The sequence below is a fragment of the Equus asinus genome, chromosome 11 (assembly GCF_041296235.1).
Source record: "Equus asinus isolate D_3611 breed Donkey chromosome 11, EquAss-T2T_v2, whole genome shotgun sequence".
NCBI classification, from domain to species: Eukaryota; Metazoa; Chordata; class Mammalia; order Perissodactyla; family Equidae; genus Equus; species Equus asinus.
In genome coordinates this window covers 24,311,371-24,330,147 of record NC_091800.1, presented here as the reverse complement: position 1 = coordinate 24,330,147, position 18,777 = coordinate 24,311,371, and the positions used below count along the sequence as shown (strand labels likewise).

General features: G+C 38.0%; 1 protein-coding gene across 9 annotated transcripts in view; it reads left to right on the top strand.

Moving 5' to 3' along the window:
• The window catches only part of RNASEH2B (ribonuclease H2 subunit B), an 82,777-nt gene that overhangs the window by 34,605 nt on the left and 29,395 nt on the right, over positions 1–18,777 (top strand). For 7 of the 9 annotated variants that reach the window (XM_070520624.1, XM_014851408.3, XM_070520621.1 and 4 more), the window contains exons 2-5: positions 1,592–1,663; positions 3,570–3,677; positions 5,950–6,026; positions 10,769–10,883. In XM_070520624.1, coding sequence (XP_070376725.1) covers positions 1,592–1,663; positions 3,570–3,677; positions 5,950–6,026; positions 10,769–10,883 — 372 coding nt within the window. Of the gene's footprint in view, positions 1–1,591; positions 1,664–3,555; positions 3,678–5,949; positions 6,027–10,768; positions 10,884–18,777 lie in introns of all 9 variants that reach the window. The other 2 variants (XM_044777207.2, XM_070520623.1) reach the window with 1 other exon arrangement.

Below are 18,777 nucleotides of genomic sequence, written 5' to 3'. Positions count from 1 at the left end.
AGCTAGCATCCACTGCCAATCCTCCTCTTTTTGCTGAGGAAGATTGGCCCTGAGCTAACATCCATGCCCATCTTCCTCTACCTTATAAGTGGGACGCCTACCACAGCATGGCTTGACAAGCAGTGTGTAAGTCCATGCCTGGGATCCGAACTGGCGAACCCTGGGCTGCTGAAGCAGAGCAGACAAACTTAACCACTATGCCACTGGGCCTGCCTCAAAATTAGGGTTTTTTTCTTTATATATTTAATGTCACTATTATTTTAAGAAGAAAGTTGTATTTTAACCGTTCCTTCCCTCAGAGTTGTCTGATTTGCTCTTTGGTAGGTTGTTGCTCTGTCCATTTCTTCATCTTATCAAAGCCCCTTTGTTCCTTTTGGAGAGAGAGTCCTCAAGAGAGTTCTGTGAATGTGCCACTCAAAATTTGTGGAGGGTGTTCTAAATAAAATTGTCATGGTCTTTATGTTTTGATCTATATGATTAAAACGTTAACGGTGAAATATGGTAGAGGAAACATAATGAGGGGAGTTACCTCACTAGATATTAAAATGTATTTTAAAGCTATAATCAAAATATTGAGGTACTAATGCTCATAAAGACACAGATTAATGGACCAATATAGAACATCCATAGACAGACTTATAAATATATTTTAAACATTTAGCATAAAGGAATATTTCAATGATGGGTTGGTACAACTGTAGATGGTGTTGGTACAACTGGACAACTCATTGAAAACAAATTAAAGTTGGATCTCCTCCCCGTTTCTCATACTCAGATATATTCCAGCTAGGTTAAAGATACAATATGAAGGTGTTAGGAGAAAATATAGGCAATTCACACAATCTTGAGGAAAAGAAGACTTTTCTAAGTATCATACAAAGGGTACAACCATAATGGAAAATATGGATATAATTACACAAAGATTTTACATCTTCTGCATGGCAAAAAAAATCGTTAAAAACAGAGTTGATATCCTTACTGTATAAAGATTCCTCATAAAGTAGTAAAATAAAGAAAACCCCACTGGAAAAACTGGCAGAGGACACGATTAGGTAATCACAATTAGGGGCAAAAACTATAAATGTCCAGTTAATTTTTATTTTAAAATGTTCCATTTCATAAAAATAGTAATACTAGTAATAATAACTATCATTTATTCTGTGTTTCTGTTTGTCTGAGTATTAAAAACTTCCAACAGATGAGCTAATTTAATCCTTTAAAAGGCAAGTATATATGTTACGATCATCATTTTATAAATGCGACAACTGAGATAGGACATGAAGAACCTTGTCCAAGGCGACAAAGCTGTCACATGGTTGAGCCAAGGTTATATATAACCCAGGCCATCTGCCTTAGAGTCCTGCTCCCCATCACTCAAAGAAATAAATTAAAACTACCTAAAATTCCACTGCACCCTACGGAGAAATTGATAATTTGCTCAACTCCACACAGCTTGTAAGCAATAGAATTGAGTTAAAAATTTTAGAAAGAAAAATCATATAAATAGAAGAAAGAAAAACACAGTCAAGTAACTAAGGTGAGCAACAAAGCAAATGTCTTTTAATTTTACAAACTCATCATTTCTTTTCAGAATATTTAAAAGATGCTTCAAAGAAGATGAAAAGTGGGCTTATGTTTATAAAATTGGTTAATCCATGTTCAGGTAAGTTTCCCCCGCTTCCCTCCCCTCCTCCCTCCCCCCGATGATGGTAACTTGAACATTTTTTTAAACGTTGTGACTGAAAAGGGTACATACTTAATTGCCTTTGTGTGTTTCTTCTTCCTGAATAGCTTTTAAAGGTAAGACGGTGTTGCAGGGTGACAGAAGCAAGAAAATGACATGACTAGTCTTCTCAGATAATTCACTTGACCTAAACATTTTTTATTTCTTATAATTTTCATCCATAGAACTGTTCATTCATCAGAAATGCTGGCAAAACAAAAAAAAGTAGTATGTTTGATTTCTCTCTGAAAACAGACTAATTTTCTTTGGCTCTTAAGCCAACTTTTCTTAGAGTAGTTATCCGACATTAGCCTCCATTTATATTCATTTTATGTTATAAAGCAAAATAAACAACCAGAGTTAAAAAAAAAAAAAAGAGTGAGAGAAAGTTTTTCTTGACGTGCCAAGATTTTGAATAGTTTCATTTTTAGCTGTACTTTCCTTATTTGATTCTGACCAAAAAGTACTATATTTTTTCCCTGTCAAAGGGTAATTTTCTTTTTGTATTTAACTCGTATATTGAAGAGATACATATTTTATCAGAAATGACTTTATTTTAATTTTATAGTCAGTCTATTTTCTGTTTTGTTTTCTAATTTTTAGGCAAAAATATTAAAATATACTATAAATATATAGTAATATTGATGATACTATTTATCTCTATGTGGAATTGTTTTTCCATTAATTTATTTTACAAGATTTATAAGGTTATTATTAATTTTATAGGTTTTTGAGTGGACATCTGATACTTAGCAAATTAGAGCATTCTCCTGGTGACTGTATTACTGAATAGTAAAGCGAGGGAAAGGCAATAGGTAGTGTTATTGTTGTTGGAAAGACATATAAGTAAAAGCAACAAGAGAGGAAAACATTCCTGGCTTCCTCCAGTTTTCCTTTCTTTGAAATGAAATTGAATATAGTTGGTAAGCTTGATTATTTGGAACTCCTAATTATGCGTAAGACTAAGTTGAGGTGAAATAGCTTTTCAAGAGAAGGTTTAGGTAGCAGTAAATATTTTAAAGCGTTTAACAAAAGTAGAGGTACAAAAAAGTCAGCCTTCTTGTAAAATTTCTGTTTTATCTGAATGTTCACAGATAACAGAGGAATAAATGTTTGTATCTGTTACATTGACTATAGAAAAATAAAGGCTAATATTTGCTGAGCACTTGATATATGCCAAGTACTGTTTTAGGAACTTTATGTGTATTTGGTCTCTTTAATCCTTATAAAAACCCTGTGAGGTAGGTTCCGTATTGCTCCCATTTTACAGTTATGGAAACAGAGGCACGGAAAGGTTTACGTAACTGCCCCACAGGCACGTGCCCAGCATGGAAAGAGATTCAAACTCAGGGGCACTGATTACACTATGTTTAGAAAAAAATGTCAGCATTGAAGGGCCCTTGCGTTTCTCACTTAGAGCTGGCCTTCGGGGTCTGCAGGCTCAGTTCCTATCTTGGGCCCCACGTGTGGGGAGCCACAGACTGCCCAGGGGACAGGGGCCCACATGCCAGCTCAGTTCCTCTGGCTGAACCATTAGGTTTGGGTAGTTTAAGAATGCGTTTTCCCCCCTGATCTGAGGGAGGGTTCCGTGAGAGGCTTTACAGTGGTTAGGATAAACGATTTGCTCTTTTTTATTTATTGGTTTAAGTTTAGTGAGGATTATAGAGCTGGAAAACAAGCATCTGTATATAATAGCTATAAGCTTTCCTTGGGGTCAGTTTGTATAGAATGTATCTATGTATGTTTGTGTTCATATTAGGAATTATTCCTCAGAACTATTGGATAGTCTTGATTTTTGTGTGTGTGTGAGAAAACTTACAAATAAAAAACAGATTTGTCTTAACAGGGGAAGGAGCCATTTACTTGTTCAATATATGTCTGCAGCAGCTGTTTGAAATAAAAGTTTTCAAGGAAAAACACCATTCTTGGTTTATAAATCAATCGGTTCAATCAGGTAAGTGACTAGTGTATTTGTCTTCATCAGTTAAGCGCGTGCTCTAGCTTTTCCGTCTTTCATGCATGGGCGCACGGGTCTGTCTACCCGGCTGGGACTTTAGTCCATGGGTTTTTCTCCCTTGGTATCACAGAAGGGTTTAATCAAGGAGAAAAGAAAGATAAATTTGAGCAAATTTAGATCAATACCATAGCTATATGTCTTAGATAGTGGGAAATTTTTAACTAACACTCTGATTTGTCTCCTAAAACACTGACACATCCTTAGAAGTTAGGTGACCTTTGTGCCATGGAGTGCACATCGTGTTGACTGGAAACTCTTTGCTCTTCTGTTAGCCACATTTGAGGATTTTAAAGTTTTTAACATCTGATATCCTTGAAAATGAATACTGATATAGCTTTTAAAAGAGAATAGAACTAAGTTTTTTTTAATGCTCTGTTATATAAATTACTACTGCCAGTACCCGCCCCCCCCCAACACACACACACACACACACACACCCAACACCAAAATTCTATTTCTTTTAATATTCCTGTATTTTGGAGGCAGTGTTGACTCAAAAGTGAAAAGGGTACCTCATGTCTTTCTGACGGATCTGGAAGGGAGTCATAGGATAGCTGAGGCATTCTAACTTCCCTCTGCCTATTCTCTCATTGTTTCCAGAGAGTGCTTTCTATTTCTTCTATGCCCTCTACTTTCTGTTGACTACGCTAAGGTAGAAAGGCCACTTTGCCTTTCTTCTAAGACATTCCAGAAGGGTTTATTGCTGGTGATAAATGTCATGTACATATGTGCATGAGAAGAATTGAAATGATTTTCAGTTGCTGAAATGCAGTGGTAGTCTATGTATAGCCTGGCAGATGGAAAGCATATATTCCCTTTTATTGTTGCTGCTATGCTTGTTCATTTGGCAATATATGAGAGTTCTAACTTCTAATGTCATACACTTGTAATTTGGTTTAGATGGATAGACACAGTTATATCCAGATGAAACTGGAAAATATTGGAAGGCACTGATTGATCATTTCTTCTGAACTGTCTGAATTGGTATCTGCTTTCTTTTTAAATTGACCTTATTTTTTAGAGTTATTTTAGGTTCACAGCAAAGGTACCTGCTTTTTTCATTATTGTCTTCTTTTTAAACTTAACCTTGAAGAAAGAGCTGTTTTTAAAAATAGCCACTAGGTTATTGTTTTCAGACCTAGAAACCTCTTCCTAATTTCTGAATATAATGGATGCCTCATATAAAATGAGCTTAGAGCTTCTGATAGGTTGTTTTCATAAACTTCTCTTCTCCTTTTTAAAAAATAATCAACTAATATCATAATATGAAATTACTTCCTTAAATTTTTGTGACTTTCCATGAAATGGATTCATATATACAATTTAGGGTGAGAATTTCTTGGCTGTATAGGTAGGTTGCCCTGTTAGAGAATAAAAGTAAGTACGTGAGTTTCCTGAAACCAAAATAACAAGTACGGAGATAAAGGAATTGTTTATTCTTCCATTTGATGCAATACCTCTTCTGGTTCACTTCCATGGAAAAAGGAGTCTGGGGTGCTTGGAGGGGAGTTGATAGAGGAAAGAAGAGTGGGGACTGGATAGGCTAGTTGTTTAATTTGCCTTTTTTCCTATCCTGGAGAGCATCATTAATCTTACTGCAGAGTTTTCAGTTTCTTATGCTCAGTCTTGTTAGACTCATGCCCTCTTGCCTTTTTCCTTGAGGTAGGGACATGGGGTAGAGTCTGGAGTGGGTAACAACCTTCTGAGCTTTGAGTCATTGGCAGTTCAGAGCTATGAGCCCACAGACCGTAGAAGGAGCTATGTACAGAGAGAATAATATTGCTTTCCCTTGGCTTTGTCTTCAAAAGCACAGGAAATTACATTTTACTGTGGCTTTATCGATAGATTTATACAAGTTTGTCTGGTTCACCTTCTCTCTATAGTCCCCCCAACCCCTGCTTTCTTTGGGGTGGGGGGGCTCTGTTAAAAATGATTTCTAAAGAAGAAATAGAAAGTTAAAGATCAATTTCAGTATCTTGGCTCTCCTCTCCACACAGGGATTTGAAGCTCTTTGGAGTAAAATCTCATGGACCACATTCTGCCTTTTGAGAGAATCACATAGAATCTTGGGCCTGTGTAAGAAGAGCTTCTGAATTTGGAATTTCACATATATTTTTCAATGAACGCTTTCCACGTTGGGATTAAGATGAAATAACTAAGTTATCTTTCCCAGACGTTGAATTCCCTTTGTTCTCTTTTTAATCTATAGGGGGTCTTCTCCACTTTGCCACACCGATGGACCCTCTATTTCTGCTTCTCCACTACCTTATAAAGGCTGACAAAGAGGTGAGTTTCCCAGGTTGGGATAGTAGCAATGAAACAGAATAGATTGGTTTTTACTTGATCTCCTCTCTCTCCTTGTAATGATCCAAATGTAGATTCCCCACAATTCAGATTTAATCTGGTGGGTGTAGATCACGTGTATCATGTGTGCTGTGTGGATTAGAGCGTTGAGCGCAGACCTGAGAACCAGCGGCTGATCTTGGGTGAGCTGACCCAGGACCTCTGAGAACTGCCCAAGGCTCCCTGCTCTGCGTCCTACTTGTTTGACAAAGCCTGCCAATGAAAATGTTATCATGAAGTACTCATTAGTTTTGAAATACAATAGAAATGTTAAGAAATTGACCTCAGGCCTGAAGAGAAGAAAGACTTTTCTTTCATTTTCTTCTTTGTGAGAGACTGTGACACAGGTAAACTGGGGCTTGTCTGGTTAAAGATCATTAATGAGGAAGCTCTAGTTGAGACTAAGAAATCTCAGATGGATAAAATTTGCCTTTTTAATATAAAGACAGAGTTTATTAGTAGTAATAGTTTCAGCCAAAGGTTCTGAAACATTTCGGTCTCAGGATACAGTTGCAGTCCTGAAAATTAAGGATCCCAAAGAGCTTTTTGTCCCTGTGGGCTTTATCTATCAATATTTAATATATTAGAAATTAAAAGTGAGAAATTTAAAAATAATTTTATTAATTTACTTAAAAATAATAAACCCAGTACATGTTAACATAAATAGCACATTTTCACTTAAACAAATGACAAAATTCAATGAAGAGTATGGCATTGTTTTACATTTTTGCAAATCTCTTTGGTGTCTAGCTTAATAGAAGAAAACTGGATTCTCATATCTGAGTCTGCATTTATTTTCTCTTTCAGATATTCTGTTTGCATATATTGTTTTGGTGGAAGAATATGCAGCCTTACACAGATATGTAGTCAGAAAAGGGGGGAATAGTGTAATAGCTTTTTCAGACAATTGTGGATATTCTTCTCTGATATTACTTCAAAAATCAAAAACAGGTAGTTTCTTAAAAATTAATTGCAGTGTGGAATCTGAAACCCTGTTAATGAACTTTACATGTTCTGTTACATTAAAATCTAGTGGTCTATCTTGCACTGAGAATGGGTCTCTTACCCATGTGTGACTTTGTAATATCATGCATCGGTCCTTTGGAAAATACTGTTTCACTGAATTATGCAGCTCTTCCAAATGTTGACACATCTCATTACACACACACACACACACACACACACACTCATATTTGTTCATATCACCACCAATCTCATCAGAGAATTCTTTAAGTATCGGTAAGCTGTCATAGTGGCAGATACAGATTTTTTACAATTCTAATTTTTGCTTGACTGTTCAAATTTTAACATTGGCTACAAGTATTTTATCATTGGCTACGGGTACTGTCAATCTTGCCCTTGAAGTGGCAGGTTCACTTCATTTGTGTTGTGCAAAATACCTAAGTTTAAATAATCATAGTTCACAGTGTTTTTTTCAAGTAAAAATGGTATCCATGATAAGAGCAGCTAGTTCAGCTCACAACTGGCTCACACCAGTGCTTTTCCGTGAGATGATCGCTGTGCCTTGGTGGGTAGCAGACGTGCTTTCGTGACACCTTACTTTCATCACACAGAGCATTTAAAAGACTTGCACTCAAGGGTCAAAATTTAAATAAAAGTAATTGCTTTTACTCCTTGACCAGGGACATCTTTAAGTGAAACTGGCTTTTTTTAACTGCTAGTACGTGGCCGTGGCGGTGAGGAACACAGTGGCCTCTAGGACAGTCACCGCCACCCTGACTGATGCTGAGGAGCCCACAGCTTTACCCACCTTTGCGTTTGAATCATCAGTGCAAATGTCAACACAGTGAAAATGCAAATGGCGTCTTAGCATTATTATGGAAATAGTTTTGAGCTTGTGGACCCCCTCAAAGCATACTGGGGACTCCCAGGGATCCACCAACCACAGTTTGAAAACGTTTGAATTAACAACTCTAAGGAATAAGTGTTATTTAAACTGCTCAGGAGAATCTATTGTTTGCTACTCTCAATTTTGCGTGTAGTTTAAGTGCTTATGAGTTCATCTTAGACCTAATTTCCAAAACTGCCCTTTTGTGAGTATATCAATTTAATTTGCTGTAGATACTGAAAGTAATAAAACTGACTTAAAATGTTAATTCATGATTTCTCTGGATACAGCTTAGCTTCTTTTATTTTCCTCCTTTTCTAAATCCTCTGTCCTTTAATGTGGATTAGCAAAGTTTTATTCCTTAGTTTAATCATATTTCCCCTTATCTGGCAGCTGCCGTGGTAGCCAATATAATTAGGGCATACAAGCATGAGGCTAGTAAGCTGTGTGTCTCTAAGGAACAGAAATGGCTCTAGTCACCACCGGGAAGGCCCTGGCAATATACAGGGAGGAAGCTGAAACTTCACTTGGCTCCCATTTGTTTTCTAGGATACATTAACAGAGAGAAAGCCACCAACCAGCTAGTACCTGCACTGATGAACTTTTAAAGCCTCTCTGCCCACTTTTTGGTAGTGTTTCCCTTTTTCCCATTAAGACCGTGACTCTGGTGGATTAACCCCCACCCTGGCCTTCTGGGAGTCTCTGGGGGTGCTGTGGCTGATTCAGGTTGACAGATGCAGATTGAAGCAGAAATCCTGTTCAAGTTGGTGGTTAGCTTTCATTGTAAACCATCTTTCTCTTCTCAAATACTAGAACTGTCCCTTTAAGTAACTCATGAGATGTTTAGTATTTCCTTCCCTACGTTTTAGATGTGATATTTTCCCATTTAGTTAAAAAATATATTGGTACACACTTTTGAAATGTTGGCCTATGGTTTTTAATCATAAGATTTATTTTAACATCAGTGAAAATAATTCCTCTTTCTAGCTATCCCAACTGTTATTAACTTTATATTCAAAACTAGTTCTTTGGGGCCGGTCCAGTGGTGCAGCAGTTAAGTGTGCATGTTCCACTTCGGTGGTGCAGGGTTCTCTGGTTCGGGTCCCGGGTGCAGACATGGCACCACTCAGCAAGCCATGCTGTGGTAGGCGTCCCACATATAAAGTAGAGGAAGATGGGCACGGATGTGAGCTCAGGGCCAGTCTTCCTCAGCAAAAAGAGGAGGATTGGCAGCAGTTAGCTCAGGGCTAATCTTCCTCAAAAAAAAACCAAAAAAAAACCTTAGTTCTTTATTGCATTTCCTTTTTATGTATATATGGTGAAGAAAACAAGAATGAAATAGTTAATTATGAAATTATTATATTATGTCATGACTGTGTGGTAGTCCATTATATATAAGTAGAATATTGTTTTAAAATAGTTAAATATTTAAAATATTAGTTGATCTTGGAAGAATTTAAAGTAGAAATCTAAAATCAATAAGACTGAGGAAATCTGTGAATTACTCTTACTATATTATGGAAAAAAAGAACACTTATTTATTTTAAATTGGCAATCTGTCTTTTTTTTTTGAGATTGGCACCTGAGCTAACAACTGTTGCAAATCTTTGTTATTTTTTTTTAATTCTTCTCCCTAAAGCCACACCCCCACCCCCTGGTACATAGTTGTATATTCTAGTTGTGACTGCCTCTGGCTGTGTTATGTGGGACGCCGCCTCAGCATGGCCTGATGAGCGGTGCCATGTCTGCGCCCAGGATCCGAACCGGTGAAACTCTGGGCCGCCGAAGCAGAGCATGCAAAACTAACTGCTTGGCCGTGGGGCCGGGTCCAAGAACATTTAAATTGAGGCATTTCTTGCCACTTGTTAACCTAACAGAAAGTATGACAAGCTTTCACAGGTGTTACTGAATGAATGATAAGACTTCACCCTTAAAAACAGAGGAAGCTGCATTCGCAGGAAGAAAACTGATCAAACACAGTTTTTCTGTCTTCAAACAAAGTTGTCACTAAAACAGAAAAGTAGAGTGAGCTAGAAGTGGGACATGGGCAACCATATATCTTTTATAAAGTCTGGTATCCCCAAGGCAGGGGACTAATAATTTAGACAGTCTTCACCCCTCCATGCTACCAGTAAAACTAAGAAAAACTAAACCCAGTTGAGAAGAAGAATATTCTGAATTCTCATGTTCTGCACTCTGACCCATTGGCCATCAGGCCTTACAGACTTGTCTGGCTGAGCCTGATTCAATATGTCTGCAGTTGTACTTATCCCTCTAGCTACCTTTTCTTTTATTATCGCCTGTGTTTAGAAGCATTGCCAGACAGCTCTGACAGGTGTAAATTCACTTTGGGTGTTTTTCTTTTTGTTGCGGTGCCTCTTTGAGTACTCCTGGAGTGAGGATGAGGAGGAGAGATGTTTGCTCTGGGGTTGGTCTGGGCTGATTCCTGGGTGATGGTCAAGACTCCTGCTCTGTGACCTCAGCTGGTTCTTCCTCAAATTGAATTGGTTGGACCAGCCCTAGGCAATCTCTACCATCTTTGCAAGTTTCCATAGCTTCTAGCGCTTTCCAGAATTTTGCTCCCCTGTTTCATCCAATGACTGTACCCTTGAGGTAGGTGGTGTGCTGGTTGGAACCCCAGTGCTTTCAAGAGCTTCCTGAAGGGAGCTGAGAGTCAGTTCTGGAGCCTGCTCCAGTTTAGGAATTCCTTAGGTGAAACAAGTGGCTTTGAACTAAGTTTGCAGGACCAGCCATGAGGTAATATGTCTTTTTTTTTTAATGTGTGAGTTTGTAGACTGGAATCCTTGCTTTCTAATTGACTAAAGTCTTTTTTCAGGGAAAGTTTCAGCCCCTAGATCAAGTTGTGGTGGATGACAAGTTTCCAAATTGCATCTTGTTACTGAAACTTCCTGAACTTGAGAAGTTACTTCGACACGTGACGGAGGAAAGAGGTATAGTATATGGCCTTTGAAATCAGGCTTATGCTGCTAGAAAGGCTGGCCTTTGTCTGAGAAGGTAGCTACTTGAAGGCCCGCTGGATGTAATACTTATTCTACGTTGGTCATAGGGGAAGCTGTCATTCGGATTTGCTTCCGCTTGTCAAAAGGAGTCCTCTGTCACATTGTATTATTAAGTCTTAGAAACTCCAGCCAGTGAAATACGGTGGCCTGTCTCCTGCAGGGCCCGGAATCACGAGCCTTGAGCTGTAGTCTCAGTTCTTCTTTGAGCTAGTCTGTGTCTTTAGGTAAGTCACTTAACTGCTTTTTCTGCCTCAGATTTCTCATTTGTAAAATTACGTAGAACCTTTATTGATTCAAGAAGCATTTATTGAGCACCTACTAAAAAGCATATGTTGAGCAGTACTGCTAGGTCTGGGGATACTTAAACAGTCATGCAGCGCATAATGACATTTCGGTCAGTGACGGCCTGCATATACAACAGTGGTCCCAAAAGATTAGTACCAGATAGCCTAGGTGTGTAGGAGGCTATACCATCTGGGTTTGCGTAAGTACACTCTATAATATTCGCACAACAACGAAATTGCCTAACGACACATTTCTCAGAAAGTATCTCTGTCATTGAGCGACACATGACTATAAATAAGACTATCCTTTCCCTAACCAACCTTCAAATCTGATGAGGGCAAATGACAAGTAGGGCAATGACAGTAGGGAGTAATGGAAGTGAACTCTGGTTTTTTGGGGATGCACAGGACAGGTTTATAAGCTGGCCTGGGTTGGGTAGGGAGCGTGGGTAGGTGGGTATTGTGCTGCTTTTCTCGGGGAAATGACCTCTTAGTGGAGTCCTGAAGGATAAGTCAGAGTAGCAGCGTAACAGAGGCACGGAGGTAAGGAAAAGTTTGTTATGTTTAGGAAGTTGCAAGGAGTTCACTGTAGCCAGGGGACAGCATGCCAGGGATGCATTTAGGTTAGTAAGGAAGAAATGGGTGGGAATGCTGGGCAAGGGTTCAGTGGTGAAGGGCCTTATATGTATCTGGGCTTTACCAAATGGTAGTGGAGTGTCAGCCAAGTTTTAAGCAGGGCAGTGCTATAGTGTGGGGAATATATTGGAGAAGCTAAGGCCAGGTCCATGGAGGCTGCTGCAGTTGTCCAGGCAGGAGATGATGGTAGCCTGAGCTTAAGAGATGGAACTAGAAGGAAGTAGCATTGTAGAGGTAGAAGCAGCTACGTTTGGTGATTCGATGGTGGTCAAGAAGAAGGAAGAGTCAAGATGACTTGTGGATTTGTGTCTCGACCTACAGAATGTGTAGCCATGGCATCCTGGAGAGAGAGAACGTGGGTGAGAGGAGCTGGCTGGGATAATGAAGAGATGAGTTTTAGATAATATTCATTCAAATTTTGAGAGGAGGAAGTGAGGCTGTGTGTGACTGCTTTGACAGGTTAGAACTGCTATACAAACTTAGCATCAGTGCCTCAAAAACTCACGCAAGTAGTTTCAGGGTTAATATGGAAACATAGTGTGGGAACCAAAACAACAGGCTGATAAGTTGTGGTTGTTTGGGGTCATAAACAGTTTGGCCAACTATGACAGTTCTTCTGGGACCAAGAAAGTGGTGATTCTAAGAAGTGTAAACTTACAGTGGGAAAGGGTAAAACCTCTTTGATTGCATTTCACATTTGAGGGGTCTAATAAATTCACACTTGGCCAGACTTAGAGCTCCATTTTGGATCTGAGGAATGTGTGGCGCCAAGGTTTTATCAAAGCAGCCCAGTTAAAGCCATTCCCTGATACTGAGCTTGGCAGGAGCAGTAATCTTTTTGTGGGTGACAAATGAGGTAGCCATAACCATTTCTGAAAGCTAAAGTAATGAGGAATAAATGCAAGTCATTTTAATTTTACCAAGTTAACGTAAATTGAAAATGCAATGAACTCATTATCCAAAATTCTTACGATAACTGTATGAGAACGGTTATCTTAAACCAAAACCAAGAAACCCAGATTCAGAAACGGTATTAATGCATTGGCACTTGTTAGCTTACAACCTGTGTTTCAAAACAAGAGCTTCCCTCTCTCCTTCCTGACTTCTGCACACTGGACCCCTGACTGTTTCTTGAATTATTATCTGAACACCTATCCTGATCTCTTTCACTTCTCAACATCGCCTAACTTTGGGGAGTTTTACTGTAATAGAAAGTGCGTGCCCTATCCTTATCTTGTCTGACCGGCTCTAAATAACCAGTTGTAAACTCAAAATACTGGTATTTCCCTTTGGATCTTTATGGAAAAAGGCATCAATCTCAGTATGCTGTTTTTGTATACAGAACTGACGTAAAGAAAAATATTTCATATATTTGTGTTCTAGTCAAGAGGTGAAGCAAGTAATGTGGAATTGCTTGTGTGTATTTTGATGAAGGGCTTTTTGTAAGATTGAGGCATGAGCGATCTTACTGTTTTTTCTTGTTTTTAAAATTTTGGGGGCTTTTTAATACAATTTTTTTTTTTTAAGTTTGGCACCTGAGCTAACAGCTGTTACCAATCTTCTTTTTTTTTTTTTACTTTCTTTTTCTCCCGAAGCCCCCCGGTACCTAGTTGTACATTTTTAGTTGTGGGTCCTTCTAGTTGTGGCATGTGGGACACCGCCTCAGCATGGCCTGATGAGCGGTGCCATGAGTGGTGCCATGTCCGCGTCCAGGATTCGAACCGGTGAAACCCTGGGCCGCTGAAGCGGAGCACGCAAACTTAACCACTCGGCCACGGGGCCGGCCCCTGGTTTTTTTTTTAAACCTTCATTATTTTAAGATTTACGGAATGTAGTTCATTGGGGGAAGAATTAGATTATGAAGGAAGTGCCGAGACTTCCAGAGAACTGCCTACATCTTTGACGATGTGAAATTTAATCTGAATTACTTTATGTTTTGCCTTACTGTCATTAAAAAAGAAAAAAAGAAAAATTTGAGGCCTAGAGTTTTTAGAAACCTGGTGTATATAAAGGTTGACAATATATCTGCTTTAAAAATGAAAATAGATGGGCAGGTGAAGCAATTTGTTTTTAGTTAAAAAATTTAAAGATGCAGAAAAACTCAGAGAAAAAAACTACAAATATTATTTGTACCTAATCCCAATAATCAACCAGTGTTAATGTTTTGTTATATTTTCTTCAGATCTCTTCTGGGGAAAGAATTTATTTAAGAATTTCCTGGTAATCTGATCTCACGATCTCATGGCCTGCAAGGAAAATTAAAAATGTATTTGCTATATGGTTTTGAACAAATCATTCAAACTTTTCGGCGTCCTCCATCTGTAAGATGAAGAGTTTGAAGAGTTGAGAGTATTCCCCGTATTCTGTCATACATTATAATTTGTACTCTGCACAGTTGTTCTAAATCATAAAATAAAGCTTTCATTCTTTTAGCTTTATAGTATTGAGCTTTCTGAATGACCATCATATGAACATTAAGTATTGCAGTTACTAGTATCTAGTGTCTACCACAAAGAGATGCGTCAGGAATTAAATGAGATAATATAAATAAATCAATGCACAGAGAGTGCAGGGTAGATAGAAAATGTTCAATAAGTGTTAGTACAATTAACCCTCCTGAATTAGAAATGTTTAATTCTTTGCTGGTGTTTAAGTTCTAGGTGCATATTAAGTGACCAATACACATTTGTTTGATGGTCTGTTGATTCATATATAGTCAGTGGTTTAAGTAGGAGAATGGAGATAATCAAATAGTAAAAATGTCTACCATATATTGAGAAAGTATTGTTTACCATCTCTATGCTTGTTTCACATATATTGCTGAATCTTTGCAATAATTCCCTTTCATTATTATTATAACCTGCATTTTTACAGATGAGGAAATTGAGGCTCAAAGAGTTCACGTAAGTTGACTAGTATCATAGCACCAGAAGTGGTAGAAACAGGATTTGAACTCGTGTCTGTGTGACAGCAACTCTTTCCCCTCTTTCTTACAACTGTGTTAACACTTCCAAAATACTCAATTAGAGTTTTTAGGTGTTGTTCCATGTGAAAACAGAAATAATTTTTTTTTACATCTTATATGTCTCCTCTTAATAATTCCCCTTTATGAGGCAAAAAGAGAGCGAGAGGAAAGGAGACAGAGAGAAATTTGATAGCTTAAGGAAAAGACACTTCTCAGCTTGGCAGTGAGCTTGCTGTTCTCAGGCACCATGTTACCCTCTTTAGTAACTGCCTTGGGTACTGGCTGCTTATTTGAATTTGGATTATTGTCCATTTATAAGTTAGTGTTTGCTTCCATTCTCTGTATTTGATTGCTAGGATTTATTTATTTATTTTTATTTTTTGTGAAGAAGATTGGCCCTCAGCTAACATCTGTTGCCAATCTTCCTCTATTTTATGTGGGATGCTACCACAGTGTGGCTTGAGGAGTGGTGCTAGGTCTATGCCTGGGATCTGAACCTGTGAACTCCAGGGCAGCTGAAGTGGAGCTTGTGAACTTAACCACTAAGCCACTGGGCCACCAGGCTGGCCCCAATCACTAGGATTTTTAAATAAGAAAGAGGACTGCTAAGGAGTGGTCAGGTAATATCCATGACAGGAAGCAAAGATAAGGAAGAAAGCTGATGTTTTTTAACTTCCAGCCTCTCCACAGGCACTGTGCAGAGTAAAGCCTAAAATATTCAAATTCCCCAGCCAGCTATTTTGATATCAGACTCCAGATGCTGTCTCAAAAGTCTGTGGCATTAAAGATCAGGTTCAGCCTGCTAGGTTTATGAGAACCTTCCCCTCTTGCTTTCTCCCTGCCGAATAAACCCGACCATGCTTGTTTGTATCCTGAATGATGATGGCAGTGACCTCACTTAGCACTGCCCGTTTTATTAGTGAAGGAAACGATGTGTCTCTGCTAGTTCTGGGGCTCAGCACATTTCTTGCCAAAGAAGCTCACATTCAGTGGAGAGATGACGGGGGAAAGGACTAACAGAGGGTTATAAACCTGATCTTGAATATAACACTCTGTTTCATATTGCAAGCAAAAACTGCACGGCACTGTCCGATGTGATTAACAGGAAGAGCCAGGAAAACTTACCTGATTAAAATACCCCAAGTACAGTTGCCAAGTTTCTATCCCCAGGAGGCAGGAAAAAAAAGAGACCATATGAGTTTCTCAGTTGTAGAAAACATTGAGAAGGTAGATGTGAAAATGTGCTCTAGGCAGTTTGTTCAACAATACATCAGGGAAATTCCAGTTTGTGAACCGATTACCCAATTGCTGAACATGTTATTTAATTGTAGACTTACTTTTATTCCATCTTTATTTTGTAAATCCAATCTTTCCAGATGTTTGAGACCAGTTTTATAGGCACCAGACACATTAGGGAAAGAAACCTTTCCAGCATACATACATATTATCTAACTCACTAACTCTCACAAATATTAAATTTAGGACACAAACGAACATGTTATGGTACTTTTCATAATTGTGGATAATCTATGGGCCTCGTGAATATTCTAAACCTCCTTGTTTATCAAAATTTTTAAATTTCAAAATTAAGCAGTAGTTTATGTACTTGGCCCTTGTGTAGCATTCTGGGATATTGAAGAAGGATGTTTCTTAGTGGCTATCTTGTCCATGGAGTGTTTAATTAAAAATACGTTTATAATTAAAAAACTTCCTAGGAAAAAACCCTCCAGGTCCAGCTGACTTCACTGGTGAATTCTACCATACTTTAAGGGAGAAATACTGATTCCTACTCAAACTCTTTCAGAAATTAGATGAAGGAGGAATATTTCCCAACTAATTTTATGAAACCAGAATTGCCCCAATACCAAAATCAAAACTATTACGAAAAGAAAACTAGGCCAATATCCATTATGATGATAGACTGAAAAATCCTTAACAAAATGTTAGCAAATAAAATATATGAAAAAGATAATAGATTGAAACCTGGGGTTGGGTTTATCACAGGAACGCAAAGTTGGTTCAACGTTAGAAAATCCATCAATAGAGTTCATCATATTTACACACGACAGAAGGAAAACTGTATGATCTTCTCAATAGATATAGAAAAAGGATTTGACAAAATTTAATCATAATATAAATTCTCAACAAATTAGAAATAGAAGGGAGTTTCCTCAGTCTGGTAAAGGGCATCTATGACAAACCTAAGCTAACATCACACTTCGTTCTAAAAGACTAAACACACTTGTCTTCTAAGATTTAGTATAAGATGAGGATGTCTGCTCTCACTACTTCTATTCACAGTTGTAGTAGAAGTCCTGGCAGGTTCGATGAGACGAGAAAAAGAGATAAAAGATGTATAGATTTGAAAGTAAATGGTGAAACAGTCTTTATTCATAAACAATATGGTCATGTGTGTGAAAGCCCAAAGGAGACTATTAAAAAAAAGTCACTAGAGGGGCCGGCCCCGTGGCCGAGTGGTTAAGTTCGCGCGCTCCGCTGCAGGCAGCCCAGTGTTTCGTTGGTTCGAATCCTGGGCGGGGACATGGCACTGCTCATCAAACCACGCTGAGGCAGCGTCCCACATGCCACAACTAGAAGGACCCACAACAAAGAATATACAACTATGTACCGGGGGGCTCTGAGGAGAAAAAGGAAAAAAATAAAATCTTAAAAAGAAAAAAGTCACTGGAACTAATAAGCAAGGTCTCAGGACACAAGATCACTATACAAAAATTAATTGCTGAGAGAAATTCAAGAAGAGTTAAATACATAGAGAGAGATATACCATATATACCATGTTCATGAATTGGAAGACTCAATATTATTAAGATGTTCATTGTCTCCAAATTGGTCTATGGATTTAGTATAATGCTTAGCAGCCTTCTTCCTTTTTTTTTCGGTAGAAACTGATAAGCTGATTCTAGAATTTATAAGACTGTACAAAGGACCTACAATGGCTAAAACAATTTTGAAAAAGAAGAACAAATTGGAGAACTTACACAACCTGATTTCAAGTCTTACTATAAAGCTACAATAATCAAGAAAGTATACTATTGGCATAAGGATAAATATATAGATAAATGGAACAGAACAGAGAATCCAGAAGTGGACTCACACTTTTATAGTCAAGTGATTTTTTTCAGTGGTGTCAAGATTATTCAGTGGGAGAAAGGATGGTGTTTTCAACGAATGACCTGGAAAAATTGGATATCCATATGAAGAACATATGACCCTTACCTCACAGTCATACAGAAAAATTAACTCAAGATGGATCACTAACTTAAATGCAAAAATGAAAACTAATTGAACTTCTAGAGAAAAACAGGAGAAAATCTTTGTAACCTTGGGGATAGGCAAAGATTTCTTAGGACACAAAACCCACTAACTGTAAAAAGAAAATTATAAATTACACTTCATCAAAATTAACATCTTCTGTTTTTTGAAGGACACCATTATGAAAAAAGAAGATAAGCCACAGTTGGAAGAAAGTGTTTACATGGCATATATCTGATAAAAGATATGTATCTCAAATAGATAAAGAATTCATTTAACATAATAATAGGATGATATACAGCCCAGTAAAAAGTCAGCAAAAGATTTGAACAGATGCTTCACAAAAGAAGGTTTAAAAATAGCCCATAGGCACACGAAAAGATGTTCAGTATCCATTAGTCGCCAGGGAACTGTAAATTAAAACCACAAGGAAATATCATTAATATCCACCAGAATGGCTAAAATAAAAAAAGAGACAATGCTAACAAGTTGTGGAACAACTAGAACTCACTTACCTGGCTCGTGAAAGCATAAAATGGTATAACCGCTTGAAAATGTCTTACAACTCTGTAATTCTACTCCTAGATATTTACTCAAGACTTATGACAACATACGACCATGCAAACACTTGTGCAAGAGTGTTCTGAGCAGCCTTTTGTTTTCATAG